The sequence below is a fragment of the Dromaius novaehollandiae genome, chromosome 4 (genome assembly GCF_036370855.1).
Source record: "Dromaius novaehollandiae isolate bDroNov1 chromosome 4, bDroNov1.hap1, whole genome shotgun sequence".
Classification (NCBI taxonomy): Eukaryota; Metazoa; Chordata; class Aves; order Casuariiformes; family Dromaiidae; genus Dromaius; species Dromaius novaehollandiae.
In genome coordinates, this window is record NC_088101.1 from 21,184,875 (window position 1) to 21,212,736 (window position 27,862).

A 27,862-nucleotide genomic window follows, 5' to 3' on the forward strand; every position below is an offset into this window, starting at 1 on the left:
TTTGAAAACATGGTTTTGAATTTTTGTCATAACAAAAGTTTAATTCAAGGGGGGGAAAAAAATCAGATAGCTCCTCAAAAAAACCCACCTTCTGCTATTGCCTTAGCAGTACTTTGAAACAGAAGGACCGATGACTTGTTGGAGGATTCAAGGCCACCTTGAAGAGACAAAAAAAAAAGAAAAAGCTCTGTCCCTTTCTACCTAATTTAATTTCTAATTTGTTTAACTATCTAACATTTTGGAGCCCTGAATTTGTTTTTAAGCAGGAGGATTTAGCAAACGCAGAAGATGGCAACTTCAGTCTTCCTTTCAAAATAGCAATAGACTTTTAACGGCTAAACTAGTGCTGGATTTATGCTCTGGAAGACCAGTTGTTGCAATAAAAAGGAAAGACCAAGAACAACATCATTCTGGAGCAATGGAAAAAAAAAGCGAGGCCTTAAGACCTGTTCTTATGGAGAAAGCTTTAGCATGGGGGGACTGGGGTGGAAAGAGAGGCGGTAACAACAAGGGGTTTTGGCAGGAACTAGTTACCCATAGATGAAACAAGCTAATCAACACCAGCAATAATTGCAATTACGATGTGCCACATGCCTGGGAGCTATCGTATGATGCCTTTCTGTAGACAACCTTGCCGAGATGCAGCAGACTTGATATGTGGAGAGCTCAGGTTACTCTTTCCCCTCCCCATCCCCAAACCATTGATTTTTACCAAAGTTTTACATATAAAGCCAATCCTCTCAGGTCTTGACAGCAAAGATCATTTAATGTTTCATTTTCAAAACGTCCTCCAATTGCTAGACGGTGCAATTGGGAAAATGGCAAAAATCAGACACGGGGAGGAGGAGAGATTTGTAGCCACCTTATTTTTAACCTCACCGTAAGTTAGGGTGCAGCCCAAGCCCCACTGGTGGCAGCAACAAAACCCAGGCTGATGGGACGGGGCACGGGCGCGCGCCAGCGCCTGCCAGCAGCCCTGGACCCGCTCGCCATCGGCACACCCCAGTCCAGTATTTTGTTATTCAGAGCAGAGATCACACCTTTTGGTCCACAGAGATCAACATACGACTCAAACTGGGTTTTGAGCTTGGATGTGAAGGCAACATATGAGGACACATAAAGAGCAAGAGCCAACTGCTCTGCTTGAAGCCCAAAGAGCCGGTACACAACAACAACAAAAAAAAAAAAAGGAAAAAAAAGAAAGCACAACAGCCAGAGGAGCTTTGCAAAGAAAAGAGTAAATGGGATTTGATAAAGACGAGGATAAGCATCTATCTCGCTGGATTACAATTGGTAACCGGATTCAGGGTAATTGTGACACTGGAGAGAAAACACCACCCTCACGGCCTGTCTGTGGCCTTAAGAACAGGTCTTGCCCTTTTGCAACTTTTTTAAAATCGTGTAAATTAATACAGCACCATTTTGCTGCAAAGTTGCAATAAACACTTGAGTTCCCTCAAGATAGCTTTAAAAACATGGGTGTTGAATCTCTGACAGAAACATGCTTTATTTCAAGTGCTCATTAAGCACTGGCATTTAATACGTGATTAAAACACACCCAGTATTAAAATAGCTTGATTAGAAATCCCCTGCTATCTCCATTTTTTCCCCTCTCTCGTGACTTCTTAATTTGTTTGCTCTCGCCCGCTCGGGAGGGCTGGCGGGAGCCCGGCAAGGCCGCAGAGGCGCGCGGGAGCCGGGCAGGTCCTGCAAGGCTCCTGTCGGGAAGGGGACAAGCCCTGCTCTGTTTACACACCGCGAGCTCACATCCACCCAGATTACACTTAATGTTGCACAGCCCATTAGTTTCAGAACTAGGTACTAAAGACTGATAGGGCATTAAATCACCAGCGAAACCGCGTGCTCAGAGGGAAAGCTTGCTTTCTGTTAAAGCCTTTTGCGCCGTTTCACTTCACTCTTCAAACTCTGCAGCGGAGCCTCTGCAGCGGTCACAAATTCCCAATAATTGCTAATTTGACAGCCGATGCTCAGCCAAACTCGCCCCCGTCCCCGCGTGACAGTCCTTTTTAATCTTGTTCACCCTTCCCAGTTTATCTTTTGCCTGATGTGAATATGTATATCAAGAAACCCACAGCGAGCAAACATCAACGTGTGGCATGAAGTCACAGGCTCGAAGCCTAGGGAGCAAGTGCACACGCAGCTTCGTACGTTCGTTACCGGCCAAGGGCAATGCAGACACCGTGCGGTTTTAGCAAGACGCTCACATACTCCCAGAATTGCTCTGGCAGCCGATGTGCGTCACAGGATGAGACGACTTTCCTTGGCCAACCTCTGTATGTCCCACAGGATACGGGCCCGGGCGAAGACGACAAAACCCTCGCCCCGCTGACGAGAAGGTGCCTTTGGGTACTGCACACGCCACGTGTTTGAAAGAAGCACTCTCTTAAATACCTGTATATTTACATTAAATTTATATTATGGTCTACTCAACACCACGTGCCATAACAAAGACCAACAGAAGCTCAGAAGACTGAAAATGGGTCAAAGTTTCTTTGGAGAGCAAATTTTTAGGCACACTGAATGGAAATATTCTTGATTTAGAAAATGGAAGAGCACGCATGCACTGGGAATACTTCCCGGCCTTGTTTGACGGGAAGCAAGGACAAAGGTTCAAATGCCTGCACCAGAATCTGACGCACGCTTACGTGGTTCAAACTCACATTCGCTATATCTGTATTTGCGGTTTAAAGGCTGGCTAGGCAGCAACCGCCTGCTCCTAGCCGAACGCTGATCAAGCTGTGCTGGCCACGCTGCCGAACGCAACAAACATTTCTGGAAGAGCTCCCACCTTGCTCACTTCATCGCGCCTTCTGAAAAATGGGAAAAGAGGTAGGAAGAGATGAACGTGGGAACGGAGAAGTGACAAATTTGACCACATCTATTATGGCTCGGCTGATCTCTGCTTCTGCCAAGGTCTCCTGCCGCTGCGCCGTCACTGCCGAAACACTCCCCAGGGAGGACCCTGCTGAAGCCGACCCCGGCTGACACCAGCCCCCGGGAGGGCTTTTCCCAGAGACGGAAAGATTTATCTGACGGGATAAATCAAGTCATGGGAAGGTCCATCCACATTTTGCAGAAAGGGCAGGAGTCCCCATCTCTGGATTTTTAGCCGCTTCACGGGGACGTCATGGCAGACCCGGAGCAGATCTTCCCCCACTTGAAGCCCAACACAACATCGCTGCAGGCAGCTTGCTAAGGATCCCAGGAGCAGGCAGGGCTCGGTAGGATTAACAAAATTCAGCGTACGATGAGGTACAAAGGAAGCACAAGAAGGGTCAGTTTCTGGAAATTCAGGGCTCCTAGATGCTGGAGCGCCTGCGTGTGCACTGGAAAAAGTTTTCAAGCAACTTCTCTGAGTCCAGTTAAACCGTATTAGCAGATTTATCCAATAACATGCAAATTCAGGTTTTAAAGAAAAGTCTTAACTCACAGCTCTAAGTGATTTGGACTTTTCCGCTAATGGCATCTGCTAATGACCAAAGATTTAATGCATCAAGTCTTAGCATACATCAGTGCAAACAATATAACCATTTAGTGGAGGTAAAAAGTCATCTCATTAGACATCCATCATTGGATGTGGGCAAGATGGTCCAAAGGCTTAAAATAAAATATTCATTTTCAAACTAAGAAAAAAAAAATCCCTAAAAATGTACAAATGATTAGGCCAAAAGTAGCAGTCTGCTAAAGCTTCGCTAGGATTGAAAATGCAAACTGCAACATATATCTGGAGGTAAAACGCATTTGCAAGTACTTAAATTCTACAGCACTGTTCCACAGAAGGCAAAACCAATTTTGGAAGGAATTAAAGCAATAGGGCCCTCCAGAAACAGGATGTCTCTTAGACAGGTTATTTGAACCATCAATAGAAGGTTATAGCAGGAATTATTCCTCTACCACATTGTGCAAGATGACTTCAGTACAACTAGGAGTGCTGAAAAGCTACTAACTTAATTTTATAGAATAGTCCCACTGGGGTTCATAACTCCAACGAGACACAAAAACATGCCTTAAAATTACATTTACATGTAGCTAAAAATACAAAAAAAAAATTCACAGTATGTATAAGCTCATAGAAGATGGGCTTCAAATGCTTTTTTTGGCCCATGCCATCGATGCTGACAATTTTATCTGAACTTGGTGTAAATCAGCTCAATGCTTATCTACTGAAAAACATCACTGAACGCTAAGCTACCTAGGCATAATCTAAATGTTCAGAATTTTTTAGTCCTATTTACCAAATGCTACCTCACGAGATACAAAAGGGGCACCAGCACCTCCCAGGCAGCAAGCTTTTCGGGATGGAGAGGGACCTCCGTGGCCGACAACCTGTTCGCTCAGAAAGAATGATGATAATTTCAGCAGCGCAGGGCGGCCCAGCTGTTCACAGCTGGCAGCTGCCCTGGCTCCCGCGCTGGCTGCGATGGGGGGAGCTGCGACTAAGCTCGGGGCTGGCCGAGGCTGCGGCCCCGCTCCCATTTCTCACCCCAGCCAATTTGCTCTGTTACTACTAAGCTCCTTTCTCCAGCTGGCCGGAGGGCTTAAAAAAAATGGTTGTTGGTATGCACGACACACGTGACGGCTTTTAAATTCTGCGTAGGATCTCTGCCTGCTGCTAGACTTGGATTTTTTTCTTTAATTCAAGAGCTGCCTTTTCAAAATAACTCTTAAACCCCCCCCAACCCACGACCTACGTCTTGTGCAGCAGGCACCTACATCCTCATAAAAACTCTGGACTGCACTTTATAACAGCGGTAAGAGTCTAAACATCATAAAAGAGAGCCTAAATTGCCAGATTGCCCATGTCTTAGTAAATCACCCTCCCAGATGGTCTTACGGCTGCATGCAGAACCCTGCTAACAGCAACGGCTTGCCCTGCAATTACACTTCAATCCTACTAAACTCAACAAACATTATACGTGAGTTATGCTTTATTTCATTAGAGGCACTTCTGAAGGTTACCATCCCCCCCCCCCCCCCCCGTTATAAATAGTTGGATTTTTCATGCAATTAACTCCTCCCCTAAGTGTGGCAGAGAAAGAGGTGGACAATAGATATATATTTTTTTTTGTCATAACTACGTTCCACCTCAGCGATTTTTATGCAATAAAGGCCCCGCTCGCCTCCGGGGAGAAACGCAGTCGCATTAGACTCTGTGAAATGCCGCTAAACAATTTATCAGACAGAAAATTAGCGTATGCCACCACAGCTTTATAAGGTATTTAACAGCTAGACACGCACCCCCCCGTTTACCTCAAGCACGGCTGTAAAGGTCACCAACACTAAAACCCTTTCAACCCGCCGGCGCTGCCGGTCACGCCGATGTTACACGCAGGCAGCCCCGACCAAACTCGCCGTCTGCTCCGAGAGCCGTTTGTCCGCAGGCGGCATCGCGGCTTGCCGCGTTCCCTGCTGATGGGGTGAGCTTTTAGGTGTCCCCGTATTCACGAAGGAGAAGTTGGGAGAGGGACTGGGGGGTGCCCAAAGTGACCTTTAAACGCGAAATCAAGTGCCCTTGGTCTAACAAAACTCGTGTCCCCTCTCCTACCAGCAAGGGCCTTTTCTGTGCAAAGGTTGATGCTTGGAGAGCAAATGCAGGTGAGGCTCTCTGACTTCTTATCCCACACCTTAATTTAGTGAGGAAAAAAATAACGATAATTTTTTCCCCCAGGTTGCAGGATACTGCCGCGCTCCTGCTGTTTCACAGGCCCCAGGGCACAGCCAGGACCCTCCACTACCACGAAACGCAGGCAGAAGAAACCATCCAGGCCCTTCACGCGGCTGTGCCCACGCTTGGGGATGAAGCTGGCCAAACCCACCGGGTTCAGGGAAGTCACCTGGGGGCTGCAAGGACCACGAGCCGGCACGACGGCACCGGGGAGAGCGCGCTCGTTTGCCCAAACCGGCGCTCACAAAAGAAACGCAAAAAGACGACGCCGGGTTTGCTCCAGCAGAGGTAGGACGCGCTCACCTTCAACATCTCTTCTTGTCCTGCTCCTGCCCAAACCCAACTGCACGCACGTGAGCTGCTTTTGTGGGATGACAGGCCCGAAATGCGCAATTAAAAGCCAGCAGAGAAAAAAAAAAAAAAAAGAAAAAAAAAGAGGGCGACCTCCTCTCCCCAGAAGAGGCCACGGGGAGTTTTTCAGGTGCGCCGAACGCCGGCGCTCGCCATCGGCATCACTTGCACCCTTCTCTCAGCATCACGCTGCCTCGCGCCGAGGCGGAGGAAGGAAATGCCGCCTCCCCCACAAAAAGTAAAAAAAAAAAAAAAAAAAAAAAAAAAGGTACCTTTCCTCTTCAGAAAAGCCAGGCCAAGCGTTACTAGGCGCCGCGTTAGGGCCAGGCTGGCTAATCTGCGGGCTCGGGCGCTCCCGAGATAAGGGGTTTCGGCGAGGTGCCGGGGCCGGTGGCGGCCGTGCGCCGCTCCTGGAGGAATGCCTGACCTTTCCCGGGGCTTTGATCACGCTGCCGCGCCAGATAACAAGCCCGCGGCAGAAGCCGGAGGTAATAAAAAAGCAAAAAAAAAAGAAAGAAAAAAAAGAAAAAGCAGCTTTGAGGCCTCACGTTTCTGCAGGGAAATACTTACCCGCGCTCCCGGCACGCTGTCCGAGCGCCCGCACCGCACCGGGGCCCGAGCTTTGAAGGGCGAACGCGCCGTTACCGGCCCGGGGAATCACCCGAGGGATTCACACGGGAGTTGCTGGCTCCGGCTCGATTCCCCCTAATCGAAGAGGGGACTGGCGCAGCGCCCTCGCGGAAAACACGCGTGCGGAGGCTGCAGAGCGAGCGGCACAACAAACGTGCAGTCGCCAATTAGCACGCGATTAAGCTGCAAGCGGGAGAGGAGGAGGAGGAGAAATTGTGTGTCTTACACAAATAAGACAGTAAAACGGGGAGCAGAAGGGGACTACAGCTTTTATCCCCAGTTCCCACCCGAATGCTTAACCCTTTCAATAAACGACTGGTTTTGTGGGTTTTTGTGCCGAACCACCCGGTGCCCGAGGATCCCAGCCAGGCGCTCGCCTGCTGGAGCTAAATACGGACATCCACAAGCCCGCCGTAAACACAGCCCGGTTTCATTTTTAACCCACAGCAGGGTGTGGAGGGAGAAGACATCAAAGCGCGGACGCGGGCGACCCCGGCGCGCGGGGCGTGCAATTTTCTCCCCGCCTCGTTTCCCTCCTCTCCGGACCAGCTGCTGCAGCGCTCGCGACGCTCGCCCCTCCGGCCAGGCGTCCGTCTCGCCCGTCACCCGGCTGCCGCGGGGTGTTGCTCGGACAGCAGTCGGCCTCGCAGCCTCCCGAGCGCCAGCGCTGCCGCCCGCGGAGCAACGCACCCCAAGCAAAGCAGCTTTCCCAGAAAGTACTTTTTTTTCTGAGTTTATGTGGCGATTCACCCCAAACCTGCCGCATCCCCTCAGGACCGTCCATCTGCTGCTTTTGAAGGGCGACCACCGACCCACCGAGAGCCCCGTCCGCACACGCACGAACCTGTATTCGAGCTGTCGCTAGGGCCGCGGGTTCCCCTGAGGAGAAGCAGCACACGGGCGCGTTTTTGATCTCATTTAAAGCGCTGCTTATCTCAGTTTTTGTTTGTTTTCTGTTTTTTCAGAGTGTGGGGTAGCGTCTGATGGGAATACCACCCACCGTAAGCTACCTAGGCGATGAAGGAGGCACCACAAACCACCGCGGGAATAAAAACAGGAGCAGGATGGGGCTGCCAGCACGGGCTTGCTGGCAGCGAGGAGTGTGTTTTACGTATCACAAACGCCGGGGCGCCGAGCACCGAGCTCCGGTCGCTAGCTCCTACCCAGACATCCGCTCGGGAAAGCGAGGAGACCTTCGTTAAGGTCAGGGTCAGGCCTGGGAGTGCAGCTGAGCATGGGCATGGCTCGACGGGACCATCCCCAGTCCCAAAGCTTGGGTGCTGCCTACACCGCCATCGCACGGGATCAGTGTAATCCCATTAAAAGCCTCTAAAAAGGCAAGAGAAAATGCATGGGAACGGTGCGCAGAGCCCTCTGCAAGAAGTCCGTGGTGTCCTCCAGCCTAAAACCTGCTGCGTGTGGGTCAGCATCCACCCAGCATCTGCCTAACGTGCGGCAGGCAGAAACCAGCTGCGGCACAGCCGGGTCCGCAGTGGGTGGCCGGCGCGCGGGGCTAGCGCCGCGCGAGCCGCCTGTCCCCGGCACATCCTTCCTGGCCAGGAAAGCGCACAGACCCTCCGGAAACGAAGCCGCGGCAGCTCCGCTTCTCGCGCCGCGCACGACGAATCCTTTGAGGCTCCCAGTGAAACGCGCGCTGGGAACCAGCGCTAAAAATAGAGCCGGCGCAGCTGCTATATTTGGGAAGAGCCGGCACTCCGGAGGAGCAGCGCGCCTCCCCTCCCGCAGCAGGAGCGCGGCGCGGAGGTTGGCCGCCACGGTGGTCTCGCTGGGCTGGAGGCGGAGGACAGGCTGGGACATCCCACGTGCCTGGTCCCACCGGGACATCCTGCTCGGGCTCCCAGAGAAACGAATCCAGCATGTGGTGCAACCAGCTCGGAAAAGTCTGTTTTCCTCCAAAAAGGCGCCGGGAGGAAGGCCGGCACAGGAGATAACTTGCAAGGCTTTGGGCAGCCGATCCTCCGGCAGAGCGGGCGACGGCAGCCCGGCGCGGTGGCCTTTGCTACCTTCGAGCGCGGAGTCCTCTGGGGCGGCCAGGCAAAGCCAGGGGTGTCCCACCTCCGGCGCTTGGTAGGGACGGTTGAAAGCCGAGTTTCTAATTAAGGCCACGGCTGCAGTTAATTGAGTCCAATCCACCTGTGACATGAAGAGCGGCAATCCCATCAACAATAATGGGACTGCATCGGCTTACACCAGTAATGACTTCAAATCAGCAGCATAATACAGCTAATTCAATACTTTTCCGGGTCCGGCTGATCAGACTACTCCTTGGGAGAATGGGAGACGGCCTCCTCGGCGCTATTAACCGGTCTGAGAGAGGCGGCGAGGGGAATGGCCGGGGGAGCTGGGTTGGCTAGAAAGGGAGGAAAAGTGTTTAAAAAAAAAAAGTTTCCAGTAACAAGATTAAGGCTTTCTTCTAAAATTGAATCGCTCTCGAAGCGACAGCATGCGAGTCACCAACGACGAAGCCGCCCTCCCCGGAGCCACTCGCGGGGCACGGGAAAAGCGACATCCTCCAACGCAGCAACGCAAGGCCGACTGCAGCTGCCCCGGACCCACCTTCATGGGGCACAGGAGGAAGCCACCACGTCACGTGCGTGCTCCGTGACGCCCGCCGCGGCGTAGGTGGGAGCTCGCGGGGCGCAGCCACGCGCTGGCCTCCCCGGGGAGGACAGCACGGGGACACCAAAATTGCCCCAAGTAGGCAGACATGCAAAGCAGCAGCTGCGCGGCCACGCTGGCAACCTCGCGCACGCCGCTGGGCCCGTCGCTCCCGGCGTGGAGGGAAAAGCCGTGGGGAGAGGCGGGCAGAGCAGGAAGGAGCGCGGCCCTCCCGTCAAGCGCGAGCCCTGCCCGCGGGGCGCGTGCCACCGCCTCGCGCGCACGCATTTGTCTCGCCCTCCAGCCAAAAAACACTAAGCCACCACTCTTCCTCTAAAGAAACGTGTTATTTTTGACCAGTCAAGTTATGACTGGTCTGATTTCCATAACACACGCTCTGCAAACATCTGCCTGCTATTTAAGGCTCCACTCCACCAGGACAGAAGTTAAGCGGGGCAGATCTTCGAGCCAGCAGGTCTACACAGGGTTTTTCTTCAGCTAAGGCAGGGGAGAAACGTGCTCCCCAAGAGCTTTGCCCCTCACTCCTGGGGCCACAACCAGCTTCACGCTTTTCTCCGGGTCTCACACACTGCTAACACTCCCACCCCCTCAGCCTACACAAAAAGTACCCGTTCACGCAACAAAAGCGGCTTTCAGAGCCTGCGTTGCCCTTAGGAGGACCCAGGCTTGCATGACCCACGCTGGCCCTGCCATCGCGCCAGCCCTGGCTCCCGGTCGGCTCCCGCAGGCTGCCCCGGCGCAGCAGCTGCTCCCATGCCACGCTGGCCAACGCGGGACAGCCCCAGTCAGGCCCTTCGTTTGGGCTTGGCCTCTTTGCTGGGAGCCCCGTCCGATCCCGGCCTGCGGTCTTGTTACTGCTCTTGTTTCCTGCCCGCCGTCCTGGGAGAGCTGCAAAACCAACTGCCCTTACCGCAGGGAGCTGACACAGGCTACATGCACTCGCTGGCGTTGCCGGGACGCTCAGCCAGACCAGCTCGGAAAAAGGCAAAGAAATAAATGCCTCATGCCAAGAGGAACAAGGTCCAGTCAACACATTTATCTCCAACACTTCAATCATCGCTCCTGAAGCAGAAAAGGATCATTGCTGACACCTCCCAAAACAGCTCTGTGTGGGCTCGCTCTCCCGTGGCAGGAGGAGGAGCAGCGGAGAGGACTGGCCCGGCTACAGCTCGCGCTCGTGTTTGCTCATTCCCGAGTTCCCATTCAACACGCACTTCGGACCCAAAAACCAAAATACACTGGAAGTTCAGGTAAGGCACTTCCCACCTGGCTGCTCAAGCCCTGCACTTCATAGTGAGCTTCCTAGTTCACCCCAACGCAAACCAAGGGATTTTGGAGCTTGCACTTAGCATACTCCAGGAAGAAACCAGAATACCACATAGATACTACAGCATATCTATCGCATGTCTCGTATGCCTCCCTTCTCTATACAAGATTCCTCATTTTGCAGTAATTTCGTGTTTCTTTCCTTTGCATCAGCTGTCACAAGCACCACTCCTCAGTCCCACTGACTTGAGCAAAACCGAACGAGAAAGTAGCGCGTCCCATACCGAGCAGTTTGAGTACTAAGCCCTGGACACGTTGCTGCTTCTCCAGTATACAAGATGTTTCTTCCCAGAGAATGACAGCTACCGACGACTAGACCTTCCCCGCAGCGGGGAGTGGAGAAACCAAAAGGTGCAGCCACGAAGGCAGCCTGGCACCACCACCCTCTGCTGTAGCTGGGCGACCTCCAGCTCCAGCTCCGCTCCTCGCACAGCCCCTCACCCAAAACCGCTCCTGAGGAAAGGTATCATGCCATGCTGCTCTTCACTTCAAAGAGGATGACAGTAAGGAGAACTATTAAAGCAATTAAAAAAAATTATCTTTAAGATGCAATCTAGCCAGAGATGAATGGGAATAATTATCAAGCTGCAGATTTTTACTTCTTTTTCTTCTTTTTAAGGCACTAACTGGCTGAACAGTTCTTCTGAGCAGAGTTGCCTACAGTAACTTCCACTTTACTGAAATGGGAGACTGAAGGCATCATTTCTTCACGTTGTGGGCCCCGTCTCCCATACCACACCTCACAGGGGCACCTGCACTCATTAACCCTCCTGCTGCTCCGTTCGCAATCCCACAAACATCTTGGCAGCTAACGTCCTTGTTTACAGAGAAAGGTGGTGGGTTTTCCTTTTTAAGCATGGGAAGTCAGCAGACCTGTCTTACCCCGGGTTTCGCCGCGGCCGGAGGAGGACTGCCACCGACCTCCCGCCCCAAGGGTGCCACCAGCTGCCCGAGCTCCTCCGACTGGACTTGGACGCGGGCACAGCCCAATCCCTGCTCCCACGCGGGCAGCCCCGCTCCCGGCCACCAAAGGTGGCTTCGCGGCCTGCTGTCGACCCACCGAGCCAAGAGGAGCTGACGCAGCGCCGGGCTATTGCCAGCTCCTACCACAAACACCCTTAAAAAAATGCAGTAGGCATGGAAGAACCTGCGCGGCAGCAGACCCGGGTGCAGGGAGAGCTGTTTCGGTGTGACGGGACCCCGAGCTGCCCGTCCTGAAGCGATAGGGCCAGGTTCAGCCCGCGCGCCGCGGCCCTGCGCACGCTGCTCTCCTCTTGGTAGGTCAGGGCTTAAGAAGTCGTGTACTTCCGTCAATCACAGCAGCTAACCGGCATTAAAAACTGCACGAAGCAGCCAACAAAAGTGATAAATAAGATCACTCCTGTTTTTTTCCCTCCATTAAAAAAAAAACTCTTTGCAATTTAAATTTGTTGGGAGGTGGAGGGGGAAGCACCAGAAGGAACTGGTTTTGTTTTGTTTTCGAGATGACGCATCTTTCACCAAACATTTAAAAAAGAAATCTCAGTTCATACTTGTAATAACAAGGGATTATCAGAGACCTTAATTTACCGCTGAGGTCTGCAGTGAAGTTTCGTACCTTGAGCGAGGTGCAGCCTAACGCCTGTGCGATGGTATTGAAGAGTGAGGAGGTGGCGGCGTGCGGAGGGTGGGGAGAAGCAGCTCTTATTGAAGACGATGCTTCAGGCAGCCCTGGAGCAGAGTGGATCCAGTTTGAAAAGAACTGGCAACCCGGAAACTTTTTGATAAGATAAAAATTCATTGATGTTGGCTCACACTATGCCCACTTCAGCTCTGCACTTGTCCTCCGCGTTTCCTTGGCATCTCCGCTCCTCTCCTCTCGCTGCTTTAGCATAACTTTATTTTTCTCTTTTATCTTTAGCTAACTGCACTCAGGGACTGGAGGGATTGATTTTTTGTTTTGACTTATTGTTTGAAGATCCGTAACTCAAAGCAGCTTCTTGCGCCTCTGATGTCTGAGCCTGAGCAGTATGAAAGGTAGAGCTCGTCCCGAGTACCAGCCCGAGCGGGGATGCCGTTTTATAACCACTCATCTGTGTTTTATTTTGCCTTTTGGGGAGGAAAACTATTTTAAGACTTTACAGGCAATAACACTCTAAATAAATACTCTCATAGCCGGTGCTATATATGCCGGTCCTCTTTCTCTTTTTAAAGACAGCAAGCTATTGCTCATTACCCGGGGGGGGGGGGACAGGGGGACGGGAGGAGAGGAGGGCAGAGGAGGGTTTCTGCTTGTTTGCTTTGCCCTCTGAGGGCTTAACCGCTGGGAGCTGCTTGGCTGCTTGAAACAACCGACTCTGTACAAGCGGTGCCCAAATTTCCCCCCGGGAGTAAGCGGAGCACCGCTGCACCGCGGAGAGCGGACAGCCACGGCTCCGGCCCATCGCCTCTCCTCCCCGAAGTTGCTGGGCTCCCCGCCGAAATATGGTTACATATGCGCGCATTATCTGCCGATTGTAACCTCATTTTCTGCTCTGCTGGACGGCGTGACCGGCATTTGTCACCCCGCCGCCCCCGCGCCTGCCATCGCCCCCGCGCCGGGGCAGGACGCGGGGCCCCGGCCGCCGCCGCTCCCCGGCTCCGCGCAGTCACTCAGGTAACAAACCCATAATCTCACCCCGTTGCCATGATGGTTGAATTACACATAATTGTTCCTGCACAGTGATTGATTTCTGCCTGAATAGAGACCTCTGCCTTTTTTCCAGCGCGAGCGAGCGGCAGCCAAGTCTCTCCGCCGAGGAGGAGGCAGCCGCCTTTGAAGAGATCAAAGCCAAGGCCGCGAGCAGTTGTGCGCCCTGGGAATATGGAAAGCCTTTATGCTCGCAACCCCATTTCCAGCATCATGTTGGATTGCAGCTGCATTACATTCTGCCGGCGTCCTTAATGCTTTTAGTATTGACTCTGACATCACCGATAGCTGCTTTAAAGTAACAAAAGCGGAGGGGCGACTTATTTTCACAACTCGGTAATTGGGACATGCAAAGTTAGGGGCAGGCGGCATTTGTTTCTAATCTGAAATACAAAAGAAAGCACAGAAAATTATATAAGTTCCCCAAAATTAAAAACACATTTTTCATATGGAAGGAACAGAGGGGGCATTTTTATAGCTGAGACCACACAAAATGAACTGATTATGCACATGCTTTTTCAAGCCTCAAGGCTGAAGTAAAAATATGACTGGCTAAGCGAGTCAAATTGGGAAAAACACGGCGCCTCGCGGGATGGTTGGTGACTTTTAGCACCTGATGCAAGGCAAAATAACACCGATGCCAGGGAGTCGCCTCCCCGCCGCAGCTCCTTATAATACATGGACGGCAGCTAGTGCTCTAAAACGGGTGCACGACACATTGCTGCTGAACGTTAAATTCCCATTAGTTATCTGAAAAGATAGCTAATGATCTAAAAAGATTTAAAAAAAGCGCGAGGCTTGCTCCAGGATCCCCTGTCCCCCAGTCACAGGGGCCACCGCGACGCTGCCCCAACGCCGCTCTTGCCGCAGCGCTGTTTCCAGGGGGGCCAAATGCCCCCACGTGCCTCCTCTCTCCCCGTCTGGCTTCACAAGTGAAAACAAAAGCAAATCTCCAGCAAGAAAGACCATCCTGAACTTTAAACACATGCCTATACGTCGTCTGGAAAAATATTTCGGGGCAACTTTTAAAACTTAGCGGTGGAAAGGGAAGGGGCCATGATAAGCGCAGAAAGAGGAGGCACAGACGGAGCGACAGCTCAGCTGCTCTCTGCCTGTACCCTGGCCCACGTGAGCACCACTGGCACTTTAGCAGGTATGTTCACTTATTTTAAGACCCCTGAATAGGAGCCTTTAGGAACAGCAATTTTGAAATATGGTGAGGAACGAAGGACGTGCAAATAAAGCACAGGCTGTAAAAAAATAACACATTATGAGCTGCAAAGAATTAAACATTATGAGCACCCGTGTATTAGCAATAAAAATAATTTCCTCTTAGCCGTATCGTTTTTCTTCTGCTGTTCTAACACTGCTTTTTTTCCCCTGCAGTCATTAAAACCCTGACACCAAGAGCACAGCGGAGGGATCTGCCCTCCCTCCCTCCCTGCGGACGCGGCGCTGACGTCCCCGTCGCTTCAAGGCTGCAAAACCGTCCTGGTTTTACCCGGACTGCTCCTCAACACACACACACACACACACACACACACAGGCTGCACCGGGGCTGAAACTGGTGCAAAACACAGCACGCTCTTTACCAAGAAGCAAAAGCTGATTTTTCTCAGTAGCGTTAAGAGAGAAGTCGCTCCTGCTCTTATGTACCCCCCCCGGCCAACCTCCTCCCCACAGCAAATTTACCGCCTGCTTTCCTGAAGAAGGAGCAGCTCTCGGCAGGGCTGGTGCCCGCTCTGATAGCTGGTCAGTCGGAGCTATATCCATAGAGCAACACCACGGAGAGAGTGAAGAGAGACAGAGAAGGAGCCAGGGCGGTCACTGCAAGCAAAGGCATCTCCTGCCACTCTGGTGGGACCCGAATCCGGCTTCTGCCTATGTCCCCGGGAGCCCCAGGCGCCTGCGGAAACGGATGCCGGCCTGCAAACCGAGCGGGCAAACCGAGCCGGGCTGCAAGGGTCTCCAGCACCCTCCGCCGCGCGGCACAAGTCACTTCTGCGTGAGGCTGCAAGCTTGGCCGCCCTACCTGCGAGGCTGAAACCACGACTATGAGGAAAAAGTATTTTTTTACTGTGGATTACTGCTTATTTTCCCTTCCTGGGGATTTGTTTTTTGTTTTCTTTTCATTTGCAGAGGATTTGTGAATCCGAGGCTATCAGACTTCATACATATTTGCAGCCATTCACCGAAATTTCAGAGGCAGCATTTGGCCCAAGGGAGGCACACGGAGGCTGTGGGCCAGCTTTCCCTCCTGCACAGCTCGTCTCACCACCCGAAGAGCGGCTTTGGGTGCCCCAGCGGACGGCCAGCCCTCTCCTCGCACCGAATTTCGTGGTGACTTTGTATCTGAGAGAGCTGGGGGACTTGCCAGACCAGCGGTGGCCGGGATATACAGGATACGGACCCTGAGCGGCGGCCGCCCCAGGTCCTCCCGTGCCCATCCGAAGTGGCGAAAGCCCGACCACGCCGGCTCCCCGGAGAGCCGGCAGGCAGCACGCCGTCTGCAAGAGCCAAAAAATCGATGACCGCTTCCTGGGGGAGAGAGCACGGGACGCTCGCTGCCGAACGGGATTTCCGCTGCCTTTCCGAGAGGGGGCCAAGGCGAGAGCGGTGGTGCAAAGCAAGAGGCCGAGGGCAAGTACCAGGCTGCCCTCCCTGGGGGAACGACGACAGCAGGCAGAGAAAGCAGTGGGAAGATACCACGGCTCTGCGAGGGGAGGGAGGAAAAAAGAGAAAAAAATAAGCGTGCTTTTTGACAGAGAGGTTTTTAAGCTAATGTGCTCCTTCTGGCTTTTACATAAAACCTTGGGTATGAGTCTTTGGTCCTTAATTGGGCGGCCGGGTGTGAAACACAGCCACAGCCAGCACTGCCGTGGACTTTCTCCTTATCTGCACTGGTTTTCAATCGAAGTGAGGTGTTGAGAAACTGTGTCTCCCCCTCCACGCACACCTCTTGCTTTAACTCTCTTGGCATCCCACGAACTGCTGAATTGCAGCACTATCAGAGTCTAAACGCACACACGATAGCTAGATAACACAAATAAGACAAACACACCAAAAAAGAGCAATTTCTGGTTTGTTTTCATGAAAAAAAAAAACAAAAAAAAACACCCCAAACCCCCTCAGAGACGTGAGGACCCTGCAGCACTACCCCGCACGGCCCTGGCTTAACCCCCCGGGCTCCAGTCTCAGCAGCTCTCTCCTCAGCAGCCCGGGCTGCGAGAAACCACCCGGCACCGAAAACGGGACGAGATGCAGGTAATAACGCAAGAACCATAAAAGTCGGTCCACAGCTCACTTCTGAGTTAGGGCGTCTGGGTCGTGAAACGCTGCCTCAGGAAGCACAACGCGAGACCCTGGGGAATTGCACGGGCTGCTCCGTTGCCTGAATTTGAGGAAAAGTTTTGTCTAGAAGACGCTGGCCAGAAAGATCCATTTAACGGAGCAGGGCTTTCTTCTCCTACAGCGACTGCAACTGTTTAACTAACAGAACATATTTACTTACAGTCTTGGAGCTAGAGCTGGGAGACGAGCTTCACAAAACCCCTTTGAAATCTCATTCTCTTAAAAAGCCTCCTTCTGCCCCAGATTCAAGGGTTTTTCAAATGGCTTTGGTTAAGCAACACTTGCTGATTCAGTTACATTTCTTACTCTGCCCCATTAGTCTCCAATATTCTTGTTTCCCCTCTATACACACACCCAAACATACCCACCCCTGAAAAGAAAGAAAAAAAAAAGGAAGAATTTAAAGTTTATCCGACTCAGGGAAAAATGCACATTGTTTTGGGAAGGCCCTTTAATCAAGAGAGTTTTGAACAAAATACTATTTTGCCCAGCCCTCCCACAGTCCCTCGATATTTCCTTATTACAAAGTATGAAGTCATCTTTTACAGGTCACTCTGATAAGGAGCTTAGCAGTTGCCTGTTTAAAAAGCACGTCTGTAATAACGCTGTCAAAGTGTCTGAAGTGGTCTAAAAAATTAGCATTTTTTTGCAGTTTCCCTGTTCCGAGTTTTCCTTCTAAAGATTTACATCTAAAGCAGCATCTCTGCACTATTATCTTAGAAAATAATCTCAAAATAACTGAGAGAGGAAAAAAACATCACAACACAACCAGAAAACTCCACACATTTATGAGCTCAGTTTTTTTTTTCCTTCCTCATTTCTTTCTCTTTTCCTTTAAATCCAGCACAGCTTTTTCTCCCCGCGCACGGGAGTGTATAAGACATGAAATGATGTGACAGAGAAAGAGGATTTTGAGTAACAAAATTCTCAAATCCAGCATGCTCAGTCCAGTTCTCCAAGCACAGACGTATTTTTTAAGTTAAATTACACTTTGCATGAGGAGGAGAGAAGCAGGCAGGGAAGAACACAAGCAAATGTAACTCCATAGTCTGCTGTTGGAGGTCAGAGAAACTGTTTTAGGGGTATTTTTAGAGCAAAATATTTTACTTGCTTAGGCTTTTCAAAATATGTTTTGGTAACTTTGCTATATAGCTCATTTCTGCAGAATGCTTTTTGCCCTCTTTGCTATCCTTAATCTCAGTATCCTGGTGCTGAGTGTGTCTGAAGCACCTGCCTTTCCAAAAAGTGCCCAAATTCGAGGGTCTTCAAACCACCACGAACCCGATGCCCCTGCGAAACCCCATCCCAAGGCGAGCTCACCGCAGGGGTTTTCCCGTTACACAAAGGTCCCAAAAACCGGCTGAGCGGGGAAGGGGGCAGGCCGCAGCCCCCCGAGCAAACGCTGCGCTGAGAGGTCAGCTTCCCCCGTGCAACGCCGAGGGGCGTCCGCCGCACGCCGAAAGCAGCTTCTTTCCTGCCTCACCTTTTCCGCAACGAGCATTTCTTTAAGAAACAGAAACGCTGCCAACAACGCCGAAAACAGCGCTGGATGAAACAAGCCGCAATGAGCCTTAAACTGAGGACAGGGCAGCGATGCACGAGGGAAGTCACGTTCGAAGAAGGTGTACCACCAAATTCACCCGCCGCTGCGCACGAATTTCCAAAGCCGCGTCATGGGAAGATGCACCGTGTTATATCTCTGTGGCATCGCTCCATCAGATGCCCATTTAATTTCATAGTCCACGTTGTATTTTTTACGCTGGACAAATCCTTCCCGATGCAGGCTTTGCTAGGACACCGTCTTAAGGGAAAGGAAGGAGATGGGTGGGGGAACGGAGATACGCCAAAACCGTGGAGAGACGACGTAACGCAAGGTCACAGAAACATCCACGACGCAATTTTGACGCACGCCAGTGTTTTCGGGAGGCGCTGCGCGAAATCCCGGGGACGCAGCCCCAGCCAGCCCACTGCCGGCGCAGAGCCGGGCCACGGAAAGCCCTCGGATGGACGGGCGCCATAGGGAATAGCTTCAGCATCGGAGCTGGTGTCGACGGCACGCTTACTTTTCGAGTTACGAGCCTCGTAACTTCACACCTGCGATTTCTGCTGACCAAGCTCGTCCTATTGATTTTATGCCCGGCCTTGCCCATGTTCGCGGCTGCTGAGAGGGAACGAACCAACACCGAGTTGACCTCTCAGCTCCATGAAAATGCCTTTTTTTTTTTTTTAAACACATGAGGGATTTAACAGCTTTGAAGATCACAGGCGAAGATGCTCTGGACGTTTCACTGCTACCTGAGGTATCGCACAGGTCACGATGACGCGAGGAGCTGGGGAAGGCGCCCGCGCGCCCATAATGTGGCTCATGCCATGCAAAAGTCGACGGTCCCCAGCTGCTTAGCATGGCCGCGTGCACCTTAGCTCCCTGCTGTACTTCCAGTGCAATCCCAAAGAGCTGGTGAAGACACCTTCACTTAAGTGCTCCACCGCTTCCTTGCTGGGAGGACCGACTCCTTGGAAGCGGGCAAACCCAAACCTAACAGCAGCCACCAGGTCCGAGTCTCAAAGCAGCCGCCGTTGGGTTGCACCATGAAGTTATTGGCGTCTCCTCAGGTGACTCTAACGCTTACGAAGGGCCAGAGCCAGGGGGAAGCTAATCCCCGGCTCCGGGAGCAGCCCCGCGGCACCAGCCCTCGAGGAAGGACCATGTCTCAGGGCAAGGCCACCACCGGCCTCACACCAAACACACGCTAAGGCCAAAACCCGATGAACAACAAGCCGAGGCAGGAGCGGTTTGGGGCAAACGGGGTCGCTTACACGCAAACGGGCCACGGGACCCACGGGCCGCCTGGCTCCCTGCTGCGTTTTGCTCTCACCGGCCACAGGGACGTGGTGGATGGGGGTCCGTCCTGGCCAGAGGAGCACCAGAGCTCGCAGGGGACTAGGCGCCCTGCAGAGCAGCATCGACAGACGGCCAGAAGCCAGGCTGCAAAAGGTTCAGTATATACGTGTCAAAGCGTATGAAGGACTCGTGCACGTGTCTTTTTCTGAGCCAGAGAGGAGAGAATATTTTACGCAAAAAAAAAAAAAAAAAAAAAAAGCACATGCCTCTAATAGGACTTCAGAAATATTACAGAAGCAGTAAAGTGCTTTTGTGTGGGTTATTTCCTTCCGTATCAAGGGGAGTTTTTCATCATGATAAACAGCAGTGACGTGCTGGGGAGGAGTCCGGCCCGCGGCGCCCAGGCTTTCCAGCGCCCACAGCCACGCGGCGCGGGGGCATCTGGGAAAAGCCTTCTCCTCTTTTGATGCCTGGACCTGTGCAGCTCGGGGCTCGCTTCTCGAGCCGCATCCTCCCCGGCACTCGAAGCCCGTAACGCGCTGTTCTCATCAACCTTCTTCTGGCCTGGAACGAAGCTGGAGGAGAGGCGCCTCGGAGGAGGCCTGGCTCGGACCGGCGGGGTCTGCAGCGGTACGGCCCGTTCGGGTCGCAGCCAGGCCCGGTCTCCAGGCTGGTTGCACCAGCGCTAACCCTCTCGCCCAGCTCCTCTCAGGCTCCCGAAAATTTCCCACAGGCAGGTCGACCAGCCTGTTTGCAGAGAGGTGGCAAGACGCAGCCGGGGAAATAAGACCCTCCGGCCTGGACGCTGTATCCCTGCACGCTTGCTATTTCTACCCTCATCCTTCCTCCTATTCATTTTACCCACGCAATTTCTCCTGGGACGTCAGCTTTTCAAGACAGGAACTGCATCCATACCTATCGCCATGCAGATAACATCCAAAACTGGGGGCGAGGGGGTGTGTGTGAGGGGCGGGAGTTTGCTTACTGCATTTCTCCTTGCATGCAGATTTCTGTAGCAGAATTCCTTACCATTTCCAAACGGATAATACGCTGCATTTTGCAAGTCACCCTAAGGTGTTTGTAGGTTGTATCCTCCAGCCTATTTAACAACAACTCCAGCAGCCAACGCAGAGACAGTTTAACCGCTCAGAAATAACCTTGGACCCCACGAACGGATGAGAACGGGCAGAAGGGAGGTTGCAGAAACCCTGCGTCTTGTGACAGAGTCTCATTCATTGGGAAGAGCGAGGTGCAGAGACAAAACCGTTTTCTGGATGAATCTGAGCAACAAAAACGATTCCTCAGTCTCCTCTCTCGTCCCCGCGTTCCCACCACACGGATGAGAAAGCTTTGCTACCCAAAACTGATCTTGTTGAAGAAAACAAACAAAGAAAAAGGGCAAGAAAAACCCACACGTATTAGAAAACAAACAGCTGCCTACTGCTCCCACCTTCAGCGCCCACACGATGCTGAGAAACCCCCCAGCGGTATCTCGAGCGCACAGGATGCCCGTTCGCCAGGTGTCATTGCGGTTTCAGCATTGTCACATGCCACTTCTCCTCCGGCAGCCACCCAACCCCCCCGCCCCGCTCTCCCGCTCGCCCAGCTCCCTGACGAGCACACGCTTTGGCCTTCTCCCTTCAGGGTTTGTTAGATACACCTTGCCTGACTACGGATGTACATTTTTTATGTATTTTACAGAGCAAGAACTTAAAGCATTTGCCCTTTAAAAACAAAAAAGGGCATTTTTTTCCCTCTACGTGCGTTGTTAGAAGCAACTTTTTCCCATCCCAGCAAAGCCTTCCCGCCACCCCAATTGCAAGCCTGTCCTGTGTGGAACAGCTCTGATTAGCAAAAAAAGAAAGAAAGAAAGAAAGAAAGGCACTCCTCCCAGCCCCCATCCCTCTGCCCAGCAAATGGGCACAGGTTGCCCTGCAAACGCCCCGCCAGACCTCACCGTCGCACTGACCAAGCTCAGGCCGCGCGCACGACGCTGGAGGGAGCCCCGGTGGCAGGGGGCTGCTGCCCCCCCAGCTGAGGACTTGCCCGCACGTGTCACCAGTGGCCCGCAGGCCCGCGGGCTAGTCGACGTGAGAGTCACAGCATCGGGCCCCACGTGCTTGCTCCAGAGGCAAAAAGCGGTGTTTTATCTTTGCAATACATATACATACATACATTTATATATATATATTCTTATATATATATGCACACAGACATATATATAGCCAGGCACAGCTGTGCCTGTCAGTAGTGGCCCGTGCCCTCCGTTTCGTTGCGTTTTACCAAGCGTGGTGTCGCCTGCGCTGTTTGCACGTACCCGCGTCCTTCAGACGGTTTGCACAGCGTGGGAAAAACAGAAAAAAAAAAGGAAAAAAAAGAAAAAAGCCCGCGTGCCCCGGGGCGGTGTTTTAATCCTGCCCAACACCTCGAGGCGAGAGAGGCAGCAAAGCAGCGGCGGCTTTGTGCTGGAAATGGCGCAGGTACATCGCCGCGGGGCTGCTGCTCCTCCCTCCGCAGGCGGCCAGGGCCGGCCACCCCCGCCGAGACCCCCGGCTCCCCGGCCACGGACCGGAGGAGCAGGAGGAGGAGGAGGAGGAGGAGGAGGAGGAGGAGGAGGAGGAGGAGGAGGCGGCGGTGGCGGCACGGCTGTCAGCGATGCACCCAGCAGAGATCACAGCGCAATTAAAGGGGGCGGGGGGAAGTATTTAATAACTCAAGTGTGCAGCCTTGCGGTTACCCCGAAAGGGCTCCAGACCGGCGTTGGAGGGCGAAGGCCATTTCGCGGCAGCCCTGACGCTGCACTAGCCCCCTCGGACCTCCCTCCCCGCGGCAGGGCCGACCCCGAGGCGTCCCGGCGGGATGGGGAAGCCGGCCAGCCTCACGGGTGCTCACCTGAAGCGGATAATTAAACCTGATTTTGCGGTGCGAAGCCCAGCACGAGGCACTTTCTCATGAACGTAACGTGGGAAAGTGGGGGAAAAAAAGAAAAAAAAAAGAAAAAAAAAAAAGGTCTTACTGAGTTTCCCTCTCGACAGCACTACGTGTGCTACGGCTTTAATGTTTCGTACCACGCAAGCGTAGGCCTCCACGCTGCCAGTTATGCAGAACTAAGATATCTCTTTTAATAAGAGAGCTACGGAAAGCAACATACTGCGTCAGGCTTGGACTCTCTGAAGTGCAAGCGGTGACGTAGGAGAAACAGCAGAACCGCTGGTTTCGGAAAAGCAGGCTGCAGCATTGCCCTGGATCCCAACATCCAGTATTTTAACCCGCTTTGCTGCTGTTAATTACCAACGCAGATTAGGCCCCATCTTTTTGTTTCTAAAGCCAAAAGCCACAACCTTGTAGAAAAAACAAGGATACAGCAGAGCAAAATAAAGCCAGTTGTCAAAGAGAGACTGCCGAATAAAAACACCTAAGAGCCGGGAAGAGGGAAAGCTGCTCATCACTGGGAAATACCTGCACGCAACTTGGGACACCCCAGCAGAGGCAGCCGCAGGGGCGGTCTCGCCAGAGGACACCTACAAGCAAATTTGCTTCCCGCTCCGCTCCAGTCCTACTAATGCAATTTCCACGGCTAATTTTAGCGTTGCCTCCCCATCACCCTGCCTGTGTACCAAACTGTTCACAGAAACAAAGGGGAAGCGACTCTCCGAGACCCGAAGTACACGAAGATCCAGCAGACGCGCACCTACACCGGTGCAAAGGGAGGGACCGGCCCGGCGGACTCGGTGCCCAACACCGGGCAAAGCAGAGCCGCGACGACGACTCTGCCTCAGGGTCGGGAGCGATCTGCCCACAGCCACTGCACAGCTTGTGGATGAAGTTACAGAGCGCGTTTCAAAGCGATACCCGCAGATACACGAGGCCTCTACACAGAGCAATCGACGACAGCAATAAACATCAATCCGCAGAGAGCAACGCCGCATCCGAAGGCGGAAAGAAGTACCGAATCTTTTCGCCTTACTGACGAGCAACTTTAGCAGCTCTGCATCCAGTCCTCTGCTTCCCTCCACAAACAGAAGAGCTAAAGCCCCAAAACTCCCACGTGCCCTCGTCCCTGCAAAGCGGGCGTTTGCATCCTCCCACCGCACGTTATCCCAGGGCTCCCCCCCCCCGCTGCCCCCCGCTCCACTCAGAGGCCGCTGCCGCTGAGAGCAGACGGCGGCTTCTCACCGCCGGCACGACCAACACCTCCGAGAGCCCTAAAACGCCGCGGGATGGAGGCTCTGAAGACCGAGAAAGCTAAAGGAAAAAGCCCAAGCGGCCGGCGCGAGCGGCGCCGCGGGAGGGAGGGCGGGCGGGAGGGCGCGCGGCTGCCGGAGCGGGGCCCCGCGGCGGATAACTCACTGTCCTGGGGATGGGCGGCGACAGGGATCCGTTCGGCATGTAGGGGTCGGCGTTCATATTTGGCATCATGATATACCCCGAGTAACCGGAGTACGACGGTCCCTTGCCGTATAAGCCACTCTCGGGATGTTTTCCTAGGGAAGAGGAAACAGCGCTCGCGTTATTCCCCGCGGCAGAGCGCCGACGCGGGGACCGGGCTGGCGGAGATGTGCCGCGCGCAGACGCTGCCTTACGCAGGGCAGCTGCTCTGACACAAAGTGGCCCGCAGCAACACGTAAAAACTTTTTTGTTTGTTTGTTTTTTTAAACCAGAGTTAATTCTTAAAGGAGTAAGCACGCTTAGCAAGGCGTTTACACGTAAAACGTGGAAAAACCTCCGGGTACCCCATTCGCGTTGCTCGCCTCCGTTCAGACGGGCAGCAACACCAGCAAGGACATCGCATTTCTCAAGTAGCAGTTCCCCCCATTTTACGTATTCCCCCAGGATGTGCGGGTTCACGGGTACCGCCAGCGTGGGTTTTCGACACCGCTGTCAGGAAAGGGAGGACCGGGGCAGCGGTAACTGGCAGAGAGGCTGTGTGCCACGAAGGATTCGCTCCGGCCACGCTGCCCGGGGACGGTTTGCAACGATACCCTTGTGATTTGGGGGGGTCGCCCACCCCTAGGGGCCACCGGTCACGTACGACCCCCAGGTGAGCCTCTGAGGAGACGCAAGGGTGAAAACACGTCTGTACAGAGCCCATCTCCTCCCCCTACCTGCCCAAATACGCAGATGTTACTGCTTTTAGGCAGTTTAATGGCTAATTTTGAGAAAGACCACCAGAGCCCTGGCGAGCAGCAGCACTGGATCGCGAGGGTCTGTCTTTATACGGCATTTACAATATGATGTAGTTAAAAACCGTAACTTTGATTATGGGGGGGGGGGGAAGCACACAGTTTCTGACCGCCGCAACTCAGCTGCGCTGTACGAGCGGAGAGAGAGATGTGCTTAAGCTGACATCCTAAAAATAGTTATTTCTTCAGCAAAAAGATCCATTTGGCCTACTTATCAGTTTCTAAACAACCGAAATACCATTTGGTTACTCAAGATAAACGTGCTGCGCGTTCATCTCCTTTTTAAGCGAGCTCCGAAAGCACAGCACGCGCACACACCCCCCGGCTCCCAAAAAGAGCCTGGATTTGTGTTTTCCAGGGGACCCCGCATCCCGGCGGGACGCTGCGCGGAGGCGTCGGCGCACGGACGGGGCTCTCACCTTCCTCGGGATGCTCCCTGCCCTTGTCGTGGTAGGAGTCCTGCGCCTGGCTCTGCCTGGAAACCTAACCACAAAGAAGCCACCATTAACAAGCAAGCAGAGAAAAAAGGAGGAGAGTCGTTTTATGGATGTTCATTTGCTGTTAATAGCGCTAGGTCTTCTTGAAGTGCGGGGGGGGGGGGGGGGGCGGCCAGAGATAAGCATCTCTGCTTCTCCTCCTCGTCATTTTGGGGCAACTGCCCAGAAACGCTGCTGCGAGCGGCCGCTGCAGCACGGCGCTCAGGACGGCGCGGCTCTGCCCGGCGCCTCTCGCCGAAGCGCCCCGCACCGAGCAAAGGGGCCGATTTCGGCGAAGCACCGCGAGCTCCGGCGGCCAAAGCACTGCTCGCTGAAGCGGTACCGGGGCCAGGGCTGGGAGCGGGGCTGCCCCACTACGAGCTCTTTAGGGGAGGGAGCAAAAACCAAAATAAAATACGGTGCAAGGAGATCAAACACCCGCGGCTCGGCGCGAAGTTGCTCGGCGTCGGGAAAGCCCTTCCCGAGCCGCTCCCGCAAGTCCCTCCGAGGACTTCCCGAGGACAGCGCCGGCCCCGCCGAGCGCGGCCCATGGCTGCCGCAGGTCCAGCGCGCCTTGCGCCGTCCCGGGACCCGCAGCAACTTTCTCCCCCCCGCCCCCAGCCCTTTCGGGGAACAGCAGGCGGGCTTGCAGGGGGCTTTTAAAGGGGAAATAAGGGGGCTCCGCTTGCCGAGGGGGTTTTGGGGTGCCCCCCCGCACCTCGTGCCCGCCGGCGCCGGGGGCGATCTCGGACTCGTTGACGAGCGAGGACTTGATGTCGGCCAGGTCGCCCTCCTCCTCGGGGTGGCTGATCTCGGCGAAGATCTTCTCCTTCTGCGGGTCGCCCTCGTCCTTGAAGGGGATCATCTCGTCCGTGGCGCAGAGCTCGGGGTCCCCCCCGGGGTCCCCCCCGCCGCCGCCGCCGCCCCCCGCGGCCCCGCCGAGCTGAGGCATCGCCGCGGCGCCGCGTCTGCTCCGGCCGCCGCGCCGGGCGCGGGAAGGAGCAGGAGGAGAAGAGGAGGAGAGGAGGGACGGAGGGAGGGGAGAGGGAGAAAAGAGGGAAAAGAAGAGAGAGGAAAAAGCCCCCGCACCCGCCCTGCACCAGCCCACACCCCGCCCGCCCGCCCAGCGCAGCGCAGGGCTCGGCTCCCCCCACCCTCCCTCTGCGTCCACCAGGTACCGCGGCCCGCGGGGGGGGGGGGGGGGAGGCCGGGCACCGCCCCCGCGGGGGGGGGGGTTGGGGAGGGTATTGGTTTTGGGGAGGGGGGAGGCGCGGAGCCATCGCCAAGTTTCGTCCGCGCAGTGAAGTTGGGGGCGAGGCGGGACGAATTAATTAACCTATTTATTTATTTATTTATTTATGGGGGGGGCGCACAAAAAAAAAAAAAAAAAAGAAAAAACAGGCAACAAAAGGCGGAACATCTGGGACCGGCGGGTTGCTTTAATTCCGTGCCTGCGCCGCGCCCGAGGGGCGTTTTGCGGGGAACGAGCCGCCGCGGCCGGGCGCTGGGCGATGCCTTTGCCCCGCTGCCCGCGGACGGGTGACTAAACTGCAGAACTGCAGCCGGGAAGCGGGACCCGCAAAGCCCCGGGAGGAGGAGGAGGAGGAGGAGGAGGAGGAGGAGGAGGGGAGCCAGCAATGGGCGCCCCGAGAAGGAGCCTGACTGCACGGTGCTCCCTGGTGCAAAAAACAAAAAAAAAGAGGAAAAAAAGGAAACAAAGTCGAAAACGCACCCGTCTCTCCCGAAGACGGCTCGAGACAAGCGATTAAGGAGCGGCTGTTTGGAAAACGGGGCGATGGTTTGCAAATCCTGCCAAAGCGGTGCAGCCCCGAGGGACCCCCTTTTATTTTGGGGGAAAACCGGCTGCGGGCCCGGGGGAGCCGGGGCGGGGGGCTGCGCCCCAAACGAGCCCCGCGCCGAGGCCAGCTGTGTGTGTGATTAAAGCGAAAGGAGCCGCGACCCGCTTTAAAGGGACCCTGCCGCCGCCGGCCCGGGATCGTCCCCTTTATGTGGGCTGGAGTTTTTCCCAGCTCCGCTTTTTTTTTTCTCCTTTTTTTTTGGTCGAAGTATTTTGAAGGCAGAAAAGGGCCGGGGTGGGGGCGGCGGGGAGGTGGAGACCGTAATGATTTATGACAAGAGGATAAACTCAGGAAACCTCAGCTCCAGCGCCAGATTTGACTGGAGACAACACAAAGCTGCCGGGCCGCTCGCAGCCCGCCCGGCCGCGCAGGGGCAGGGGCAGGGGCAGGGGCAGGGGCAGGGGCAGGGGCGGGGGGGCGCCGCCCGGGACCCCCGACGGCCCCAGCGCCCGGACGGGACGGGACGGGACGGGACGGGACGGGAGCGCCTCGGCGGCAGCGGCACCTCGCGCGGCGCGTTGCGCTCTTCAGCCGCGCTTTATTATTTTTTTTTTTTGGACTCTTTTTTTGCATTTTAGCTTTTTAAAATTATTTTTGCAATTTTTTTTTTTTTTTTTTGCATTTCAGCGGGTTTGCGCTTTTTTGTTTGGTTGGTTTTTTTGCATTTTAGCAGGGGTGGGTGGGACTGCTTTCCCCGACGGGGAGCCCGTGGCGAGCCGAGAGGGGAAGCCCTCGGGGCCGGGGGCGGCTGCAGCGCGCGGGCGGAGGGGGAGGGAGGGGGTCCCGGCCCCCCCCGGCCCCCCCCGGCCCCCCCGGGGCGCCCTGGCGTGCGGAGCGCCGCCGGCGAGGC

At 54.3% G+C, this 27,862-nt stretch overlaps 1 protein-coding gene across 4 annotated transcripts in view; it reads right to left on the bottom strand.

The window, feature by feature from the left end:
* Positions 1-26,197, bottom strand: part of LEF1 (lymphoid enhancer binding factor 1) — a 61,472-nt gene extending 35,275 nt beyond the window's left edge. For all 4 annotated transcript variants that reach the window (XM_064510565.1, XM_064510566.1, XM_064510563.1 and 1 more), the window contains exons 1-3: positions 25,872-26,197; positions 25,097-25,160; positions 23,845-23,978 (exon numbers count right to left, since the gene is read on the bottom strand). In XM_064510565.1, coding sequence (XP_064366635.1) covers positions 23,845-23,978; positions 25,097-25,160; positions 25,872-26,105 — 432 coding nt within the window. In that variant the 5' untranslated portion in view covers positions 26,106-26,197. The remainder of the gene's footprint in view (positions 1-23,844; positions 23,979-25,096; positions 25,161-25,871) is intronic.
* Positions 26,198-27,862: the final 1,665 nt, after the last annotated feature.